The sequence below is a fragment of the Taudactylus pleione genome, unplaced genomic scaffold (assembly GCF_031769625.1).
Source record: "Taudactylus pleione unplaced genomic scaffold, aTauple2 ptg000250l, whole genome shotgun sequence".
Classification (NCBI taxonomy): domain Eukaryota; kingdom Metazoa; phylum Chordata; class Amphibia; order Anura; family Myobatrachidae; genus Taudactylus; species Taudactylus pleione.
The window spans coordinates 9957284-9978945 of record NW_028284652.1 but is presented as its reverse complement, the minus strand read 5'-3'; the positions used below and the strand labels follow the sequence as shown (position 1 = coordinate 9978945).

General features: G+C 48.0%; 1 protein-coding gene across 1 annotated transcript in view; it reads right to left on the bottom strand.

The window, feature by feature from the left end:
- Nucleotides 1-9398: 9398 nt before the first annotated feature.
- CCDC88B (coiled-coil and HOOK domain protein 88B) overlaps nt 9399-21662 on the bottom strand; it is a 102020-nt gene continuing 89756 nt past the window's right edge. Inside the window, exons 19-20 of the mRNA XM_088480095.1 lie at nt 17503-17645; nt 9399-10086 (exon numbers count right to left, since the gene is read on the bottom strand). Coding sequence (XP_088336221.1) covers nt 9812-10086; nt 17503-17645 — 418 coding nt within the window. The 3' untranslated portion in view covers nt 9399-9811. The remainder of the gene's footprint in view (nt 10087-17502; nt 17646-21662) is intronic.

Here is a 21662-nt window from a genome sequence, read left to right as displayed (position 1 = left end):
GACAGGTCGCCTCATTTTGTAGGCATGGCGGGGGGGTGGCTTCACAAACGGAGGCGTTCCTATGCGAACGCCTGCCATTTGTGGGCGGCCCCACTGACATCACCAGTGATGTCAGTGAGAGAGCTTCCGGCTCTATTTGAGCCAGAAGCTCTCTGGGGTTTGCGGCCACGAGACCATACCACAAGGGTCTCGTCGCAAGCCCAATGGTCGCGATGGTCTTGACCATCGCGACCATCATCATGGCCGCTCGCAATAGCTGTGGGTGGTGACCCACAGCTATGCGAGCGGCCAAGAGGCCGCAACTAAAAAAACCTGCGCCCGCCCTGATTCAGAGCGAGCACTCGCTTTTTGCGAGCGCCTCTGAATCAGGCCCTCTGTTCTCTCACTAGAATACTTTGTGGATTGTGTAGAGGTTATTGTAATAATATCTGTAATTTTATAGAAGTCACTGGTAGAAAGGCGGGGGCCACATGCTTATGTTTGCCCCCCCAGGTTGAAAGTTGCCAGCGAGCCCCTGCTGTGTGCCCCAGTCAGTGACTCTGTACATCTCTGTGTGCCCCAGTCTGTGACTCTGTACATCTCTGTGTACCCCGGTCAGTGACTCTGTACATCTCTGTGTACCCCGGTCAGTGACTCTGTATATCCCTGTATGTTCCAGGCAGTGACTCTGTACATCTCTGTGTGGCCTTGTCAGTGACTTTGTGAGTTTCTGTGTGCCCCAGTATGAGGCCCTGTGAGTTTCTGTGTGCTTCTATGGAGCAGATTCAGTGTGGAAGCTGCCGGGACCTGCTCTAGAGTCAGTGTAGGTACGAACATGCATAAATGTGGCAGATTGTGAGCACAGGATACTCGGTGCCTGTCCTGATCTGCCCATATTGATGCAGCCTCCGTCCCCTGATCCACATTGAGCTGTGGTATCCTGCCCATCAGACTGTCAGGTAAGGCAAACAGGTATTAATGTTAGGATACTTGGTTAGTGTAGTAGTGGTGAGTGTATACATTTCCAGGGAGCATGAAAAGTAAAGCTCTGTATATTAGCATTTAGTTACTTCCTTCCAGTCCCAAGATGAGATGAGACAGAGTTGTGTACAGGGGCAGATTGGGCCGGACAGGGGCTGGACGAATGAGGCTGAGAGACACACTGGGGCTGGGGGAATGAAGCTGAGAGACACACTGAGGCTCGGGAGTGGGGTTGAGAGACACACTAGGACTGGGGAAAGGGGCTGAGCGACACACTGGGGCTGTGGAAATGAGGCTGAGACACACTGTTGCTGGGGAATTGAGGCTGAGACAGACAAGGGCTGGGGGAATGAGGCTGAGAGACACAGGGGTTGGGGGAATGAGACTGTGTGACACACTGGGGCTGGAGTAGACTGAGAGACACACTGGGGCTGGTGGCATAAGACTGAGACACACTGGGGATTAGAGACACACTGGGGCTGGGGAAATGGGACTGAGAGACACACTGGGGCTGGGGAAGTGGGACTGAGAGACACACTGGGGCTGGAGGCATGAGGATGAGACACACTGGGACTGGGGGCATGAGGCTGAGACACACAGGGGTAGGACGAATGAGGCGGAGACACACGGGCTGGGGAAATGAGGCTGAGAGACACAGGGGCTGGGCGAATGAGAGAGAAACACACTGCAGCTGGAGGTTGAGAGATACACTAGGGCTGGGGAATGAGACTGATAGACACACGGGGTGGGGAATGGGGCTTAGAGAAACACTGGCTGGGGAATGGGGCTGAGAAACAAAATGGGGTGGGGGAATGACGCTGAGACACACTGGGGCTGAGAGACACACTTGGACTCGGCAATGACGCTGAGAGACACACTGGGGCTGGTTAATGGTACTGAGAGACACACTGTGGCTGGGGAATGGGGCTGTGAAACACACTGGGGCTGGAGAATGGGCTGGGAGACACACTGGGGCTGGAGAAATAAGGCTGAGAAACACTGGGGCTGGGAGAATGAAGTTGAGATACACATGGGCTGGAGGAATGAGGCTGAGACACGGGCTGGAGGAATGAGACTGAGACACACAGGAGCTGGGGAAATGAGGCTGAGAGGCAAAAGGTCTGGAGGAAAGAGGCTGAGAGACACAAGGGCTGGGGGAAAGAGGCTGATAGACACAGGGGCTGGGGAAAAGAGGCCGAGAGACACAGGGGTCCTGGAGAGCCACGCAGGGGGCCTGTAAAGATGAAGGGGGACCTAAAGAGACACAGGGGATCCTGAAGAAAGACAAGAGGGCCTGGAGATGGAAAGACACAGGGGAGCCTGGAGAGACACAAGGGGGCCTGGGGATGAAGAGACACAGGGTGCCAGGAGAGATGTGAGGGGCGTGGAGAATCACAAGGGGTCTGGAGAGAGCCAGGGGGGCCTGGGGACGGAGAGACATAGGGGAGTCTGGAGTAACACAGGGGGCCTGGAGAGACACAGAAATTGATCTGGGAAATTCACATTTTGCCCTGCACAAAAACTTCTGTTACTATATATTATCTGGTTAATCCTCAGTTATGATGACATAGGTTATATTTCTACGTAAACAGTCATCTTCCAGACAATGTGATATCCTACATAAATAGTGAATACTGGCTGAAGACGCTGCCCAGTGAGGCTCAAATTCTGCAGAGGTTCCCCGTTGCAGAGAAACCACCATACAGGTAAGAAAACACTTTCAATCTGACTGGCCTATACCTAGTGCAGAGGGATGGGGAATGTATCATCCACTAAGAGTTCTGTTGCCAGCCCTGATCTCCTCAGTGGCTTGCAACAGCCCCTCCTGGCCCTAAGAAGAGGGAGTATCCTCCACTCCTCCACAGACCCCACCCCCTCAACAGACCCGCCCCCATTAGAGCTGCTTCCTGAAATTTCCCAGGCTGGTTTTCCATCACAATCCACCACTTGTGATACTTCTGCATTGCATTTAGCCCCGCTGTGTTTATGTGCAGTGAGAACAGAGGCATGTGCCTTTGTGGCATAGATGTTACAGTAACATATCACCAGTATTTTGTTTTATGTGATTGTTTTTCCCCTCTGTTTCCTGTTCAGACCACCATTTCCATCACTGCTTACCTTGTCCTGTCTGGTATGTATTTCTCATTGACAGGATACTCCTTTTATAGGCTCATACATTGTGCACTGGTTGTTCTGATTTTGCAGATCAATTTTCTCATGGGGGATACTGTATTCTGGTCTTCTATGGCCTGGGGCTTTATTTTACCCAGACTCTATACTCCTTCGTTTTATGCCTCCTATATGTGCGCTCGCACAGTGGGCCTGATTCAGAGCCGCTCGTAAGCGGCCGCTCGTTCGCTGTGAGCGAAGTTCGCACAACTGCGCATGCGTATGGGTCATAATGCGCATGTGTAAACCAGTCATTAAGGTCGGAAATCGAGCACTCGCAAAACAGCGAGGGGCTGCTAATTTGATTGACAGAATGTACCGTTTGTGGGTGGTAACAGGGGAAGGTGCTTGAAAACGGGGGAGTGGAGATCCGAACGCAGGCGTGCCTAACGGTCAAAAGGGCGTTTAATGGGAGTGCATAATTAGTAAAGGAGCGTCATCGACCACGTCACTTGGTTGTCTTTTAGCCTGAACTGCTCGCAGTGATTGCGGTAGGATAAACCTACCACAAGCACTGCGAGCAGCTCAGATGCCTTTCGATGTACCCGATTAATCAAATAAATACCGGAGATGACGTGTGATGTTAACGGCAAAGGGGCGTCTTTACAAAATAGCGAGCGCATTTTTCGTTCGCTCGCTCAGACATAGAGGCGTCAACAAACCGCAATGAGTGAGCGCTCGATTTAAATAGCCGGCCCCTTTTTAGGAACGACCATCCGCAAATAGCGTCCGGCTCTGAATCAGGCCCAGTGTTATGACTTCTAACCACTGTCAGTGCTCGTATTATTTGCAGGGATCTCATTTATTATTACTATGATCACCAGTCCTGCTCTATATTTATTTTGGGTGCTGGAAAATGGTCTGTCTAGGGAATTCTCTCACAGTGTTAGTGTGTCTGGATTGGAATAGTGTGTGTATGGGGCGCCTATGTCTCCAGCCAGCTCTTAGTGAGAGGACTGCTTATTGCCTACATCTACTTGGGCCATAGTTTTCAAATCTTGAAATATGGTGACACAGGAATAGCAATGGCAGCATAAGAGACACGGGAGATAAAAGAATATGTAAAGAGCTACATCATATACAACAACAACACTAATGAAAATTGTAGTAAAAAATGTATCCTCATCCTTGTTTTCATCTCAGTCAGCCAACGGAGATCCTGGCCTCTACACTCCCCCCCAACGGCATGCCTCCTCCTACCCGCCCCAAAACAGCGGCAGACTGTCAGTGATTGACAGTCTGCTGCCGAATTTCATGTGTTATAGCAGACCTGTACTGTACATTCACAGTACAGGTCTGACGAATGAGCAGATTCCCGACTATCAGGAATCTGCATTCAGCAGTGCTCTAGCTTGCACGGCTGAATTAGGCACAATGGGCCTCATTCAGAGGCGGTCGTAGGATGCAAGCGGTCGCTCAGAAACAGGGTGGCGGCTTGCATCCTGAACGGCCGCCTCCATGTCGGTCGTTAGGCTGTGGGTTAACACCCACAGCTCTAACGACCGCTAAGGGAGATGGTCGCGATGGTCAAGACCATCGCGACCATCGGGGCTTTCGACGAGACCCTAGGGTAGGGTCTCATCAACCTTAAGCCCCAGGGAGCTTCCTGCTCTGTTTGAGCAGGAAGCTCCCCACTGACATCACTGATGATGTCAGTGGGGACGCCCACAAAACGGCAAGCGTTCCGAAAGGAACGCTTCCGTTTGGCCGGGCACGCCCCCTGCCCGCCCAGCAAACGGAGCAAGCTGTCAATCAACATCCACAGCTCGCTCCGTCTGCTTCGAGCCCGCTAACGACGGGTGATCCGTTGTTAGCGGGGGCTCACGCATGCGCACGACGGAGCCGTCTCCGTCGTGCGCATGCCCTGTGGACCAACATCGAGATGGTTGCGAGCGCTCAGCGCTCGCGACCGACTCTGAATAAGGTCCAATGTGTGAAAAGCATGTTCTTACAGATTCCCAGTAGTAGATTGTAGTACGTATTTTATGATTGTTCATAGTGTACTAAGCATTACTGAGGCCTAAAAAAGAGTGATATTAGAAAGGCCATACAGAAGGATAAAGGCATAAGTCACGAAAGCAAAGAAACAAAATCAGATGAGAGATGGTTTCAGTGACACGGGAGGGAGGGAAACATTCCCAGAGAGGGTTGGGTACGGGATGCCGATGCACACGTGACCGGTGGTCAGAATGCCGACACCGGAATCCCGACTGGTTTGCAATGCTGACACCTGGAGGTAAGTTGTCTAACCCTTCCCTCCAAACCTACCCCTAACCCCCCCCTCCTGCAGCCTAAGCCTAAACCTCCCCCCCGCAGCCTAACCCTAACTGCTTCCCCCTCCTGCATCCTAACCATAACCCTGCCCCACACGCAACCTAACCCTAACCCTCCTAGTATTTAACCATAACCTCTAACCAAAAACCCAACCCTCCTGCTGACCCGAATACTTACCGTCAGGATGTCAGTGGTCGGAATGCCGAGAACGGGTTTCTGACCCGTCGGGATTCCGGCACCTGCATTCTGAGTGCCAGTATCCTGATCCTCAGGATGCCAACTACATTCCCACAGCGGAGAACAAATTACCTTTATACTTATGAGTGTGGCAGAAGCTTAGTAATGTTCTAGCTCAGAGCTGTGTTTAGAGATTATTATTGTCAGAATTGTGTTTGTAGAGCAATGTGTTATGGAACTGAAGTTTATTATAAACTAGCGACCCACCCTGGCTTCACACGGAGCAATTTCTTCTCGCCAAAGCCCCCTGCAACTCATAACAACCTACACCATGTCACCACAATCCCCTGTATCTCACCACAACCCCATGCTTCTCACTCCTGCCCCCTACATCTCACCAGTGTCCCCACAATGCCCACTGCTGCTGCTCTGGAACTGGCTGGGGCCCTGCCACTAGGATGTGCAGGGAAGGGCAAAAGGATCAAGGATGAGAGATTTGTACTGCAGCTACCGTAAGCATATTCAGCAGAATGTCCCCGAGGCTGGAGCACCTGTGCATGTTTCCTCAGCTTCCATGCGCGCCCCTCCCCAGCTGCCAAACATGGCAATGAGCAATGTTCCCTATATATCCTGGGCTTCCTGTTGAGCTTCCTCGCTGTGGTATCCCTGTCCGAAAATAGTGCTGACTTCCATGGGAGGTGCCTTCTGTTTACAGAGTGCGTGTTGCTGAGCAGGAACATCATGCTGGAGAGGGAGCACTTTATGGTGGAGGAGTGGTGGCCGGAGTCTGCCTGTTTTTGTTCCGATGGTAGTGTTTTTACCATTTGATGGTGGCCATCTGGTGTTTGCCACTATCGAATGGAATCATTCCATGGTGTTCTGATGGTTGTTGTTTTTTTTTAAATTCCTGATAGCTATGCCTCCCCTGGCTACTCTATTTGCATCAGGGCATCTTCATGGATTTGTTGTAAGCTGTCTCTCACTCACTGTCTGCCTTAGCCATGACCCTGCTCAGTCCCTGACTCCCTCTCCTCTTTGGGCTGCTGCTATGAAACATTGCTATCTCTAATTGGCTCTCACAGTCTGTTGCTGTTTCAGCACCCTGGCCAGCTCCTTTACAGCATCTTGGTACAATATTTTTTCCCGTGACTTTGCTTCACTAACATCATCACTGCTTGGCTCCCTTTTGTCACAGATAAATGGTTCATACACCTAAACCTTCCTCGACCAATGCTGTAGAGAACAGTGAAAACCCATCAAAATCCGTGCAGTGGTTTAAGAGATTAGCCCGAACCAGCAGGTAGACCCCTAAACCGGGGACTCTATATTATATCTATATAGAGAGAGAGATTTCATTTTGTGTTCTAAACCCAGACTTTTGTTATAGTACATTATGCCCATATTGTTTTCCTTACTATACATGGGTCTGCATATGACGTGTGTAGAGTTGATGCATGTGGTAAAAGACATGTCTTGTCTTGTTATTATCTGGTTGAGTAGATGCACTCTTACCACTTTTTGTAGCTAATTTATCCATTCGGTATATACAAAATCACTTAAATTAATTGGACATGTACACTTAAATTATATACAATAGCAATTTATTGGTAAACAAATAAAGTTTGTTGTCTAAACACAACATTTTTTGGTGGTATCTACTAAAGGAAGCGACAGGAAGAAGAAAAAATAGAAAATCATATTTTTTTCAGTTTACTTAATACCACAAACTCTTTTTCCTTCCACCCCTCACTCTCTCCGTCCCCCATGTGTCCTGTATACAGCACATTCTCCCTTGTGTCTACTATACAATGAGCTACAGAAAAAAAGGGGATTTTCCCTCCAGCACACTACAGCAAAAACAAAAATACTTGAATCCTACATGATAATAGAAATTCAGAGGTATTGGTTTACATACATTTGCAAATATATGAATAAGCGCTGGGCCAAACGTCAAGGCTCCTCTATACCAGCGTCCCTAACATTATGGGGTTCACGTCCGAGACGCAGGGAACCCCAAAAGAATCCAGCCAAGGACCATCCCCAGGGCATCACACGAATAATGGAAAAAAGGGTGAAAGTGAAGTGTAAAGTATAGTTGTGTAAAGATAAATCAATAAGTGTTAATGGTAAGGGGTTAAAATGACATAAATAATAGACAAACAAATAGAAAGGTGATAAAAAAAATATCTGTGAATTAAGTGGTGATGCCCTGAAAAAAGGCCCAGCCAGAGCAACCTTGGGGGCCCCACGCCCAAACACTCACCCCAAAATAATTGTTGCTACCTAATAGTAGCACCCACTCTGGGTCATATAATTACAAATTAATGTACTGCATAATAACAGTACATGTATAAGCTGAGAGCAGACTCACCTAGAAGGTACCCCAGAAACCTCCTAATGGCACTATTCAGACCAACACATCCTCCCAATGCTGGCTCCTTTCATGCCTCACAGAACTGCAAACAAAAAGTATGGTGGTCGCTCACATCAACTTAATGACATTGCACAGGTGCTCGTAAAGGGTGGGGTTTACACTGAGCTACAGAAAAAAAAGGGGATTTTCCCTCCAGCACACTGCAGCAAAAACAAAAATACTTGAATCCTACATGATAATAGAAATTCAGAGGTATTGGTTTACATATATTTGCAAATATATGAATAAGCGCTGGGCCAAACATCAAGGCTCCTCTGTACCAGCGTCCCTAACATTATGGGGTTCACGTCCGAGATGCAGGGAACCCCAAAAGAATCCAGCCAAGGACCATCCCCAGGGCATCACACGAATAATGGAAAAAAGGGTGAAAGTGAAGTGTAAAGTATAGTTGTGTAAAGATAAATCAATAAGTGTTAATGGTAAGGGGTTAAAATGACATAAATAATAGACAAACAAATAGAAAGGTGATAAAAAAATATCTGTGAATTAAGTGGTGATGCCCTGAAAAAAGGCCCAGCCAGAGCAACCTTGGGGGCCCCACGCCCAAACGCTCACCCCAAAATAATTGTTGCTACCTAATAGTAGCACCCACTCTGGGTCATATAATTACAAATTAATGTACTGTATAATAACATAACATACACCAAAGTATGGTGGTCGCTCACATCAACTTAATGACATTGCACAGGTGCTCGTAAACCAATACCTCTGAATTTCTATTATCATGTAGGATTCAAGTATTTTTGTTTTTGCTGCAGTGTGCTGGAGGGAAAATCCCCTTTTTTTTCTGTAGCTCAGTGTAAACCCCACCCTTTACGAGCACCTGTGCAATGTCATTAAGTTGATGTGAGCGACCACCATACTTTTTGTCTACTATACAATACAGAGCACTCTCCCCCTATGTCCTTTATACAGTGCAGAGTCCCGCCCCTGAGTTCTTAAAGTCCTTATAAGCTTTTGGTCCTTGGCCATAGGTGCAGGAACGGGAAGGGGGGCAAACATTTGAGAGTCGGTATATGTGCTGGGTTGTAGGGAGCAAGGTTACCAAGGGGCCATGCATGGAGCTATTCCCCTTTCTAGCTGCTCCACCTCCTCCCTCTGAACAACCCTTCTTGGCCCGTCTCCTCCTCCCTCCACCTAGCTCTAACCCCTACAGTGTCTAGTAATTGCGAGCTGGCCCCTCTTCTGGGACCAACCCTGTGGCCTTCTCCCTCCCACTTTATATATTCCTCCCCTCTTACCCCTCAGCTCCCGCTTAAGACTTTACCTCTCCCATCTTGAACCCACATACCTCTCCCCGTTTGCGGCACCCCCCCATGTGGTGCCACTAAACCCCCCCACGACAGCCCAGACCCTCCCCCATCGTTACATATGTATGTGTGTATATATTTATATTAATATAGGGGTGCCAAAATGAAATTATATTTTGCCACCCACCCTGAAAACATTCTGTCACCCCTGGCCATAGTAATTGCTAACTTTGCCCTCCACAAATGCTGGTCCTAAGAGATATGTCCTCCAGTTTATAAATAAATGCTAATAATATTAATAATAGTAAATAAATCAGTTATGACCAAAACCAAGTGCAAAACTATATGCTGTTTATAATTTAATGATTGAATACATTTTAACCATGCATGTGGTGTAGAACTGTTATAATTGACCAGAAACACTCCTAACAATATGTAACCAATTAATGGAGTGCAGCACAACAGATCCCTGATAATGATTAGCAGATGGAATGATAGGAAGTTGAGCTCTGTCCATATGCCACCATTTCTCCCAGCAGCCATATCCTCAGATGTGATCTGCTCCACCAGTTGCTTTCGGCTTCTCTACAGCCCCTTCTCCTTTGCTCTCTCTCCGTCCCTCAGGTACCGCGTCCTCCCCATCACTATCATAGACCTGTCCCCTGTGCCTCAGGCGGAATTTATCCCGGGGACTAGAGTCTGCATCACTGAATGATTCACTGGTGCGAATGGTGGAGCTTAGCTTCAATCGACGGAACCGGGGAGAAGGCTGATTTGAAACACTGGCAGAACTTTTACTGCGACGAAGAACCACGGGGTGTGCTGAGGAGTAATATTATACATATTGATGAGATTAAAAGTAAATAATATAAATATTCCCCCAATTATGACTATCCTGTTAACACCTTAATGATTAAGGCACACTAACTGTAGAGGATTTAAGGATAGCCATACTTGAGCACAGGTTACTTAATTAGTACCTCAGTTATTTTGATTTAATCATCTGTGCTTTAGCATAGATAACATTAAAACCAAGACTGTTAGGCTGGGTACACACATAAAGATTTTCTGTCCAACCATCCAACTAGTTGATTGGTTGGAATGAAAATCTGGTAACGTATGGGAGTAACTGATGATCAGCAATTTGCTCCTAAATGCCAGAAAACAGATGAAATTGGTCGTCAGACAAGTTTGTTAAATGTTTGATCTAAACAATTTTGTTCAAACAACAGTTTTTGTCCATTTTCCGGCGTTTGGGAGCAAATTACTGATTGTCATTTGCTTTCATACCTTACCAGATTTTCATTCCAACCAATCAACTAGTTCACAGGTTCTCAAACTCGGTCCTCAGGACCCCAAACAGTGCATGTTTTCCATGTCTCCACACAAGTGACATAATTGGCTCCACCTGTGGACCTTTTAAAATGTGTCATTGAGTAATGATTACACCTGTGCACCTGCTGGGTGACCTGCAAAACGTGAACTGTGTGGGGTCCTGAGGACCGAGTTTGAGAACCACTGAACTAGTTGGATGGTTGGACAGAAAATCTTTACGTGTGTATACAGCTTAAGTGTGCCTTGAGAACCGAGGTTGGGAATCACTGATTTAACTTTTTATGCATTTACTTTTTTTTTGCTGAAAAAAAAAATCTATATATATTTTTTTGTTTTAACTGCCTTTGTTTGTATTTCGTGGGCAGGGGGGAAAGAAAATCACCAAAAAATAATATTTTTCTATTAAATACTTCACATAGTTTTTCTTACACATATATTGTAAATACAATAAATCATCGTTTTTGTTTTTGTACAGATCTGATCTACTATTGTGACAGTATTCATATGAACATGTCATTTTTTTTCACAAAATTGCAACTATCAATTTTAATAGGAACACGGTTAACTTAAGCCATTTGCTTTAAAAAGGTTGCAAACTTCCAAAGTGACTCCTAATATCTTTTCTAATTACATTAGGGAGCACATTTGTTATAAGACGTTTTCAGTTTGGAACAAAACAAGCTGCTTGTCTACAGTCACTGACTATACATTCCATTCCTAATGCTTTCAGAATAAGTCATGTCATTGTTACAAGTCGCGGTCACGACTTGTTTTCTGCTAGCAGTTTACTTCTTACTGATGCTATTGTTCCAGCGCCGTCGGTTGCTAGGCGATCGGCACGCCTCAGGAAGTGACATGCTATCCATAGCACAGCATGATTGGATGATATTCTTATTTCAACTCACTGGACTTTTGCCGCCTCGCCGACTATAGCGTATCTGTGGGTTCCCTCGGCTCGGATGCATGGTCAGCGTTCTGTACCTCCTCGTGGTGAAGATATTGGTTTTTCCGTAGTGTCTTCCATGCTATCTCCGGCTCTCCAGCTTCCCTACGGCTTCCTAGTCGCACCTATACCACCGTGCTGCATTCTGCTCTCCAAGCCGTAGCACTGACTACCTACTCCTCTACCATCGGCTTTTGCTGCACCTTTGCCGCACCAGCAGCTTCCGTGCTGTCCTCGCCTCTCCAGCTTCTCTATGGCTTCCTAGCCACACCTATACCTCCGTGCTGCCATTGGCTCTCTAAGCAGCAGCACCGACTACCTACTCCTTTACCATCGGCTCTTACCGCACCTTTGCCGCACCAGCAGCTTCCGTGCTGTCCTTGGCTCTCCAGCTTCTTCTACGGCTTCCTAGCCGCACCAATATTACCGCGCTGCCAATGGCTCTCAAAGCCGTAGCACCTACTACCAACTCTGCCATTGGCACACAAGCCGCATCGTTGGCACATTTAGCGCATCATCGGCACACTTGCCGCACCATTGGCTGCCAAAGCCGCAGAATCTACTATTAACTGTCTAACATCGGCTATTGCTGCACCATTGACACACAAGCCGCACCATTGGCACATTTGCCACATCATCAGGCACATTTGCCACACCATTGGCTCCCAAAGCCGCATAATCTACTATTAACTGTCAACCATTGGCTATTGCCACACCATTGGCACACAAGCCACACCATCTGCACTTTTGCTGCATCATCAGCACTTTTGCTGCACCATCGGCTCCCAAAGCCACAGCATCTCCTATTAACTGTCTACCATCGGCTATTGCCGCATCATCAGCACACAAGCAGCACCATCTGCACATTTGCCGCACCATCGGCTCTCAAAGCCGCAGCACTCATTATCAGCTTCCTACCATCGGCTCTTGCCGCACCATTGGCACATTTGCCACATCATCAGCACATTTGCCGCATCATTGGCACACAAGCCGCACCTTTATAAACTATACCAGTAATGCTTCCTGTACAAGACTCTTTTTCCTCTTTTCCTCATCACAGGATTCTAGTCGAAACTCCTGTACGCTGCTACTACTCTGAGCAGTAGTCCAGATGGCCGCCTAAGTACCGGTGAGCAATTCATCTCTAAGGGAACAACGGGCGGTTGTTAGTGGTGGAAAACCTCATAGCCTGATTTCTAGATGGCTTACTAGGAGTGGTCACTGGAATTCATAACATTATAGTCGGCCCAAGAAAGAATATATCAGACTGATAGCTTCGGCTAACATGGAACAGATGCAGAACCCTGCCCAGGTGCTTGCAGCTCAAATTCAAGTTCTCATCCAGAAGGTCAAGTAGCTCTCCTTATGTGTTGAAGAGAGCCGTTCTCCTGTTCTTCTAGTTCCTCTCCGAGCACCGAAAATGAACTTGCCAGATCGGTTTTCTGGGGCTCGCTGACAGTTTTTAAACTTCCACAAAATTTGCAAACTTTACTTTAGGCTTCGTACAGTCTCTTTAGGGACGTAGCTGCAATGAGTGGGACTGGTAATCTCTCTCCTTCAGGGGGATCCACAGACTTGAGCCTTCGGATTGCCCTCAACCCATGCTGCATTACAGACAGTTGATGCCTTCTTCACGGTCTAAATTGCGTTCCCTCAAACAGGGTCAGAAGTCGGCAGAAGATTACTCCTTAGAATTCCGCAGATGGGCAACAGACTTGGGTTGGAATGATCCGGCTCTATGCAGCCAATACCGCCTTTCTGAGGCCATCAAGGACATTTTCGTTCAGCATTTTCCTTCTGAGTCCTTGGATGATCTCATGCAACAGGCCATGAGGATTGACCGGCGTCTACGGGAACAAAGACGAGAACAGAACCTTTCCACCAGGTCTCCTCATTCTCTCCTTCGGACACAGAAGAGCCTATGCAGATTGGTGCATCTTGCCTATCACCTTAGGAGAGATGCAGTAGATGGTCTCTAGGCCTCTGTATGTATTGCGGAGACAAGGAGCATACATGAATAATTGTCTGCTCTAACCGGTAAAAGGCAAGGCCTAGGTGTTCGGGAGGAATTGCACTTAGGTCTGGCTCCCATTTCCTCCAAAAACTCAATGCTAGTTCCCGCAGCCATCCAACTTGCTAACTCCACTCTGACTACTTTGGCATTTTTGGATAGTGGGGCGGCAGGCAACTTCATGGATTTCCTTTTCTTCCGCAAACTGGGTGTACCAGTTATCCCTTTGGATCAGAAAATCCCTCTGGATGGAGGATTGATTTTGTCAGGTCATGTTACGTTTAAAATGCCTCCTCTCCGTTTGTCAGCTGGAATTTTGCATTCAGAGACCATGTCTTTCTATCTCCTCCATTGTCCCTTGGCCCCTGTCATTCTCGGTCTCCCCTGGCTCAGTGATCATAACCCCATAGTAGATTGGTCCTCTAGGGAAATCATAAAATGGAGCCATGCCTGTCAGACCCAATGTCTAGCACTCCCTGTTCGGACAGTTCAACCTGCAGTTGCTGAGATTTCAACGATGTTTTTTCCAAGGGTGCCAAATTACCCAAAGGCCGGTTGTATTCCCTTTCTGTTCCAGAGGATAAAGCCATGAGGGATTACATCGAGGACGCCTTGGCAAAAGGATTTATCCATCCCTCTAAGTCACCAGTGGGAGCGGGTTTCTTCTTTGTGGAGAAGAAGGACGGATCTCTCCGTCCCTGTATTGATTACAGGGGTTCAAACAATATCATCATTAAAAACTCCTACCCACTGCCTCTCATCTCGGTACTCTTTGATCAGCTGCGCCAGGCTTTTCAAACATTGACCTACGAGGAGCATACAACCTCATCCGCATCAGAAGTGGAGATGAGTGGAAGATGGCCTTTAGTACCCATTCTGGACATTATGAGTACCTGGTCATGCCGTTTGGCCTCTCCAATGCTCTGGCAGTCTTCCAGGATCTCATCAATGATGTCTTTCGGGAATTCCTAGGGATATTTGTTGTCTTGTATCTGGGTGACATACTCATTTTTTCCCAGTTGCTGGACCAACATCATCAGCATGTACGCCTAGTTCTTCAGAAATTACGGGAAAACCACCTCTATGCTAAACTGGAGAAGTGTGATTTTGATGTCACCCAGATTTCCTTCCTTGGCTATGTCATCCGATTCTCCATGGATCCAAGTAAAGTGGAGGCTATTCAAAAGTGGGTCCAGCTGCCTTCCCTCAAATCGATTCAGCGCTTTCTCCAACTATTACCGCAGATTCAGCAAATCTTTTTCCACCATCGTTGCGCCCATTGTTGAATTGACCAAAAAAGGAGCGGACACCTTTAATTGGTCAGCCAAATTAATCCATGCTTTTGTAGCTCTTAAGCTCGCATTCACTCAGGCCCCAGTGTTCGGTATCCCATTCCGGATCTTCCGTTCATCCTTGAAGTGGATGCCTCAGAAGTTGGAGCCGGAGCCATTCTGCACCTTCGGTATCCCCATTCTTTTGTGTCACAGGGCAACATCCGAGGGCAAACTCTTTCGACTCCAGTTCACCAGCTGAACCGTCTCTCTCTCGGCTCCACTATATTTGGAGTAAGGTTCATCAAAGCCTTCAGAAGGTATCTCTCTGCTCCAAAAATTCTGCTGACAAGCATCGGAGGTCATGTGAATGTAAGAAAGGCGACTTGGTTTGGCTCTCCACCAAAAACATTAAACATCCTCCAACCTACGCAGAAGTTGGGACCTTGGTTCATTGGTCTGTTTTCTATCATTTCACAGGTGAACCCGGTTGCCTTTAAACTTCAATTACCCAACTCTCTCCGTATCAACAATACCTTCCACTGTTCCTTGCTCAAGCCGGTCTTCTGTTCAGCCAAGTTAAAACCTAGGTTCTCATCCAGGCCTGCTTCAGTTATGGTCCACGGTCAACATGAGTTTGTAGTGGGGAAGATCTTGAACTCTAGAATTTCCAGGGGTCATCTGCAGTTCTTGGTCCACTGGAAGGGCTATGGTCCGGAGGAACCCTCCTGGGTTCCTGAAACTGCTCTGCATGTTGCCAGGTTAAAGAGAAATTTCCCGGACAAACCAGGTTCTGGGGGTTCTTCAACCCAGCGTCAAGTGGAGTACTGTTACAAGTTGCGGTCACAACTTGTTTTCTCTTAGCAGTTTACCTCTTACTGACGCTATTGTTCCAGCGCCGTCGGTTGCTAGGCGATCGGCACGCCTCAGAAAGTGACATGCTATTCATAGCACAGCATGATTGGATGGTATTCTTATACCCCTTTACCACCGTGCTGCCATCGGCACTCCAAGTCGCAGCACCGACTACCTACTCCTCTACCATCGGCTCTTGACGCACCTTTGGCACCTTTGCCACACCAGCAGCTTCCGTGCTGTCCCTGGCTCTCCAGCTTATTCTATGGCTCCCTAGCCGCACCAATACTACTGCGCTGCCATCGGCTCTCAAAGTCACAGCACCTACTACCGACTCTGCCATCGGCACACAAGCCATACGGTTGGCACATTTGCCACAACATCTGCACACTTGCCGCACCATCGGCTTCCAAAGCTGCAGCATCTACTATTAACTGTCTACCACCGGCTATTGCTGCACCATCGGCACACAAACCGCACCATCGCCACATTTGCTGCATCATCGGCACACTTGCCACACCATTGGCTCCCAAACCAGCAGAATCTACTATTAACTATCTACCATTGGCTATTGCCACACCATTGGCACACAAGCCGCACCATTGGCACATTTGCAGCATCATCCGCACATTTGCCGCACCATCGGCTCCCAAAGCCACAGCATCTACTATTCAACTGTCTACCATCGGCACACAAGCCGCATCATCGGCATGTTTGTCGCACCATCGACTTCCAAAGCCGCAGCATCTCATATTAACTGTCTACCATCGGTTATTGCCGCACCATCGGCTCTCAAAGCCGCAGAACTTATTATCAGCTTCCTACCATCGGCTCTTGCCGCACCATCGGCACATTTGCCGCATCATCGGCACATTGGCCTCACCATTGGCACACAAGCCGCACCTCTCTAATCTATACCATTAATTCTACCTGTAAAAGACTCTTTCCCTCATCACAGGATTCCAGTCAACACTCCTGTAAGCTGCTACTACTCCGAGCAGTAAGTCCAGGCGGCCACCTAAGTACTGGTGAGCAATTCATCTCTAAGGGAACAACGGGCGGTTGTTAGTGGCGGAAAACTAGAACTCAGGAAAAGCCTGAGGGGGTCATTCAGACCCGCGCGTGAGCAAAGGTCACTCGCAAGCGGGTCGATTTTGTGCGAATGCGCACGACGGAGGGAGCTCCGTCGTGCGCATGCGCGAGACCCGGCGAGCGACGAGAAATACGTCGCTCGGGGTCTCGCACCAAAGGGGGCGTGCTGTCAACGGTGAGTGACAGCACGCCCCCTTTGGTGGGCGTGCCGGGGGCGTGGCTGTCAGACGGAGGCATTCCCATGGGAATGCCTACTGTCTGAGTCCGGACCCACTGACATCAGTAATGATGTCAGTGGGAGTGATTTGGGCTCTGATAGAGCCAAAATCACTCCTGGGCTTGCGGCAGCGAGACCCTACCGCAGGGTCTCGTCGCAAACCCGATGGTCGTGATGGTCTTTGACCATCGCGACCATCATCATGGACGCTCGCATAAGCTGTGGGTGGTAACCCACAGCTATGCGAGCATCCAAAAGGCCGCTCCACATTTAAATAGGACGGCCCTGATTCAGAGCGAGCGCTCTGGTCAGAGCGTTCAGCTCTGAATCAGGCCCTGAGTTCTAGATGGCTTACTACGAGTGGTCACTGGAATTCATACCAGTCATAGAATTGACATCATTATCCGACTATAATATAAATGAGGATGTCAGTAATATATAAGATGTATATTAATCCTACAGCAAAGCAATTTGTGATTCAACCATGCTAATTAAAACAATAATGGCTCCATACTTTTAGTTGGGCTCTCTGGCTCCATAGTGTGCTCTTTGGGAGGGCTCAGAAAGCGAGGGGTCTCTCCAGGACCTTTTGAAGGCTTATCTTTGGTCTTTAGGAGCCTCTTCATTTTATCAGCAATCCAGTTACCTCTCCTGTGACTGCAAATAAGGAAAAAGCGTTATGTAACCACAGATTTCCTATGTATTGCTCCTACCTATCAGTAGAAAGAACCGTGCAAAACTCTAATACAATATTATACGGTAAGTATGCATATTATACTAAGCAACATAATATAATAGAAAAAATGAAAATAGTTTTAATGAATATTGTCATCAAGGTAAAGGGCCTATGTAGCAATAATCATGGCAGTGCTGTGATTATTTTCAATCTGTATTGAGGCATTTTATTTCATGTTTTACGAAAATATCCACCCTATAGGGTCTATTCATCATCACTTCATTTCTACAAAAGCAGGTGAAAATGAAAATTTTCACCTGCTTTTGTAGAAAATAAGAGTTATGGTAGACTTACCTTTTTTAATTATTTTTCTTCTAGGTCCATAGGGTCCACAGGGATACCATGGGGAAATGTGGTTTGAGTAATCCAGGCACCAAACAGTTAAGCTTTCTGCTCCCAGGATGCTTTGGGTCCTCCTCCACATATACCCCGCCCCTGGCCACAGGCATTCAGTTTTGTAAACAAGTCCAAGGCCGTAGAAGAAAAGAGGAGAAGGAAGGACAATGTACACCAGAAACACTCTCACAGAAGATGAAGGAATCCGTGACCGAGAGAAAAATTACCCAATGAAGCCAGGTGCGTCAGGGTGGGTGCCATGTGGACCTTATGAACCTTGAAGAAAAGAGTTAACAAAAGTAAGTCTACTGTAACTCTTATTTTCTTCTTCAGGGTCCATAGGGGGTCCAGAGGGATACCATGGGGATGTCCTAAAGCAGTTCCCTTAAGGGTGGGGATGCTCCTGAGCAGAAAGGATTATCCGCTGCCCAAAGGAAGCATCCTGAGAGGTAAAGGAGTCAAAGGTGTAGAACTTAAGAAAGGTGTGGACAGAAGACCACGTGGCTAGCTTGCACAATTGTTCAGCAAAGGCACCATGTCGAAACGCCAACAATGGTCCCACAGACCGAGTAGAATGTACTGTCACCGTGTTTGGAACAGGAAGATCAGCCTGCATGTAAGGCTGAGAGATAGTCATGTGCAGCCATCAAGCCAGAGTTTGTTTGTTAGCTAGCGAGCCTCATTTGTGAAAACTATACAACACAAAAAGCATGTCTGGTTTTCTAAAAGAGTTTGTATGATCCACATAGATGCGGAGAGCATGACCACATCCAGGATGGATTCACCTACAGAAGGGTCTGAAGACTGGAAGGCTGGAACCACAATCTCTTAATTCACATGAAAACAGGATACTACCTTAGGAAGACTGGTGTCCGTGGTGAGTAGCACCCAATTTGGAATCTAGAATGGGCGACCCTTGTCCAGAGGCCTGGAGTGGAACTGAGCTTATTCCACCAAGTCGAAGGTGGATAGCATTGACCCCAGGAACTGAATACCCTTCGCTTGTGAAGCAATTAGCGCACTTGCAATAATAGGGCCAAAATCTTGTCCCCTGGCAGATTCACCCTTTGTGTCTGAGAATCCAGAAGTGCCCCCAGATGTACCATACGCTGTATTGGAGAAAGGGAGGACTTCTTGCAATTGATGATCCAGCCGTGCGTCTTTAGGCAGGCAATGGTCAGTTGGAGATGGTGTTGTAAAACAACTGGAGACTGTGTCAATATCAGGAGGTCATCCGAGTATGCCAGTATTCTCACTCCCTGACGCCTGAGATGGGCTGTCATAACCGCCCGTGTCCGACTCCTTCTGCCAGACGCAGGGGCTCTTGTGCGCATGCGTGATCTGTAGGTCATGCAGGCGCACTTGCTTCACTGCTCCGAGCGCATATCGCTCGCAAGTGGGTCGATGGTCAGGGCAGTGCGTGCTCACTGCGCGTGCCCCGGAGCGAGTGAGAACTTCACTCGCTCAGGACTCGCAGCAAAACGGGGCGGCTGTCGATGTTGATCGAAAGCTCGCCCCGTTTTGTAGGCGGGTCGGGGGGGGTGGCTGCACAAACGGAGGCGTTCGTTTGTGGGCAGCCCTACTGACATCACATGTGATGTCAGTAGTGAACTTTTATTAGAGCAGGAAGCTCACTGGGGCTTGCGGTGGACGAGACCCTACCACAAGGGTCTTGTCGCAAGCCCGATGGTCGCGATAATCGCGACCATCGCCAAGCCGCCCGCTAAAGCTGTGGGTGGTCACCCACAGCTTAGCGAGCGGCCTGGAGGCCGGCTTTAAAAAAAAAAAAACGCCCTGATTCAGAGCATGCGCTCGCAAATAGCAAGCTCCTCTGAATCAGGGCCTATGGCCTCTGTGGCTGCGGCTTTGCATCTGGGAACGCTCTGACACACCCATAACAGACCCATGAGACAGACCCATGAGACGGACCACTTTTGCATTCACTTCTAGCCTTCTCCCAGTCACTGCCCAGAAACGCCCATCAGTTTTCTGCCCCATTGCTGATACCATCTCTCCAGCGCGCACCAGCACCTTTGTGTGTACACTCTGTGTAACACATGCGCCGTAGAGGTTTTCTGAGTGTTTGCACATACTCAGTAGCAAATAATTGCTTAACTCCGTGAACATGGCAGTGCGTGTGGATTGTGCTTCGGAATCAGGCCCAAAGTGATTACCACTTTTTGAAACCTGGCAGGGCTGAATTACAGACAAGGTACAGGCTGCCACCTAGGGCCCGGTGAGACCCTTTGGGCCCAATTGCCAGCAGCCGATGTTAAACATTAAAGCCCTTTCTTTCTCAATAAACTGTGCCTGGCTGGAGGGGGCTATAGAATCTTAGGCCCTCATTCAGAGCCGTACGCTCTGAGCAGAGCGCACGCTCTGAATGAGGGCCGGCCTCCATAATTATGGAGCGTCCTCCTGGACGCTCGTATAGCTGTGGGTCACCACCCACAGCCTATACGAGCGTGCAGTTTGATGGCTGCGATGGTCTTGACCATCGCGACCATCGCCACTGCGAGCCAGAGCCTGCGGTTGAGGTTTTCAACCGCAAGGCCCGGAGTGATTTTGGCTCTATCAGAGCCAAAATCACTCCCACCACTAGTGATGTCAGTGGGCCGGCTTCTGATGGTAGGCGTTCCCTTGGGAACGCCCCCGTCAGGGAGGCACGCCCCCGGCACGCCCACCAAAGGGGGCGTGCTGTCAATCAACATCGACAGCACGCCCACTTTGATCAGACACAACGAGCGAAGGAAAGTCCTTCGCTCGTCGCGTCTGGCGCATGTGCACGACGGAGCTCCCGCCGTCTTGCGCATGCGCAGTGCACAACATCGACCCACTTGCGAGCGGACAGCCGCTTGCGAGTGGGTCTGAATCAGGCCCTTAGTTATCTGTAATATGTAATCAACCAAGTACAACCTAATTTGTGTAGTAAATTAGGCAGGAGGAGCTTTACTGTTCTAAAAGAAATTCTTCCATGTTAGCGTGTGCAAGTGACATTTCTGACTGAATGCAAATTCATACAATTAGATTTATCTGTATCCTTGTTTTAGCACTTCTCTTCTAATATACAGACAGCATATTACCTAGAAAAGAAAGTATATAATAGATAGATAATTACTGTTTAATCCTTCTGTACATACAGCATCTTGTGGGGAAGCTAATTACTGATGACGGCTTAGTTGTTGGACGTATCAAATTGCTCCTAGTCTACTGTACAAAGACTGATCTCATGTAACAGGTGCAGAGGAAGAAATGTGATGTGTTCCTGCCAGCACACTCATAATAATTCTCTTACCGCAGTGTGACTGAGGTGCGGGTTCTAATATAATTGTGCTTATACCCGCATTAGTGCCAGTGAGAAGATTTATGTGTGTTTGTTTTAGGGATGTGCAGGCTCGGATAGGTTCGAATTTTCCAGCCAAGTTCGTATTTTTCCCGCCGAAAATCGGGTCTCAGAAAGAGGCAAAATTTTATCTTTTATGGACAAACATCATCATTCCCGGACAGAAGTCCATGGAAGATGATGTTTGTCCATGAAGGATGACATTTTGCCTCTTTCTGAGACCCGATTTTTGGCGGAAAAAATCTGAACTTTGCGGGAA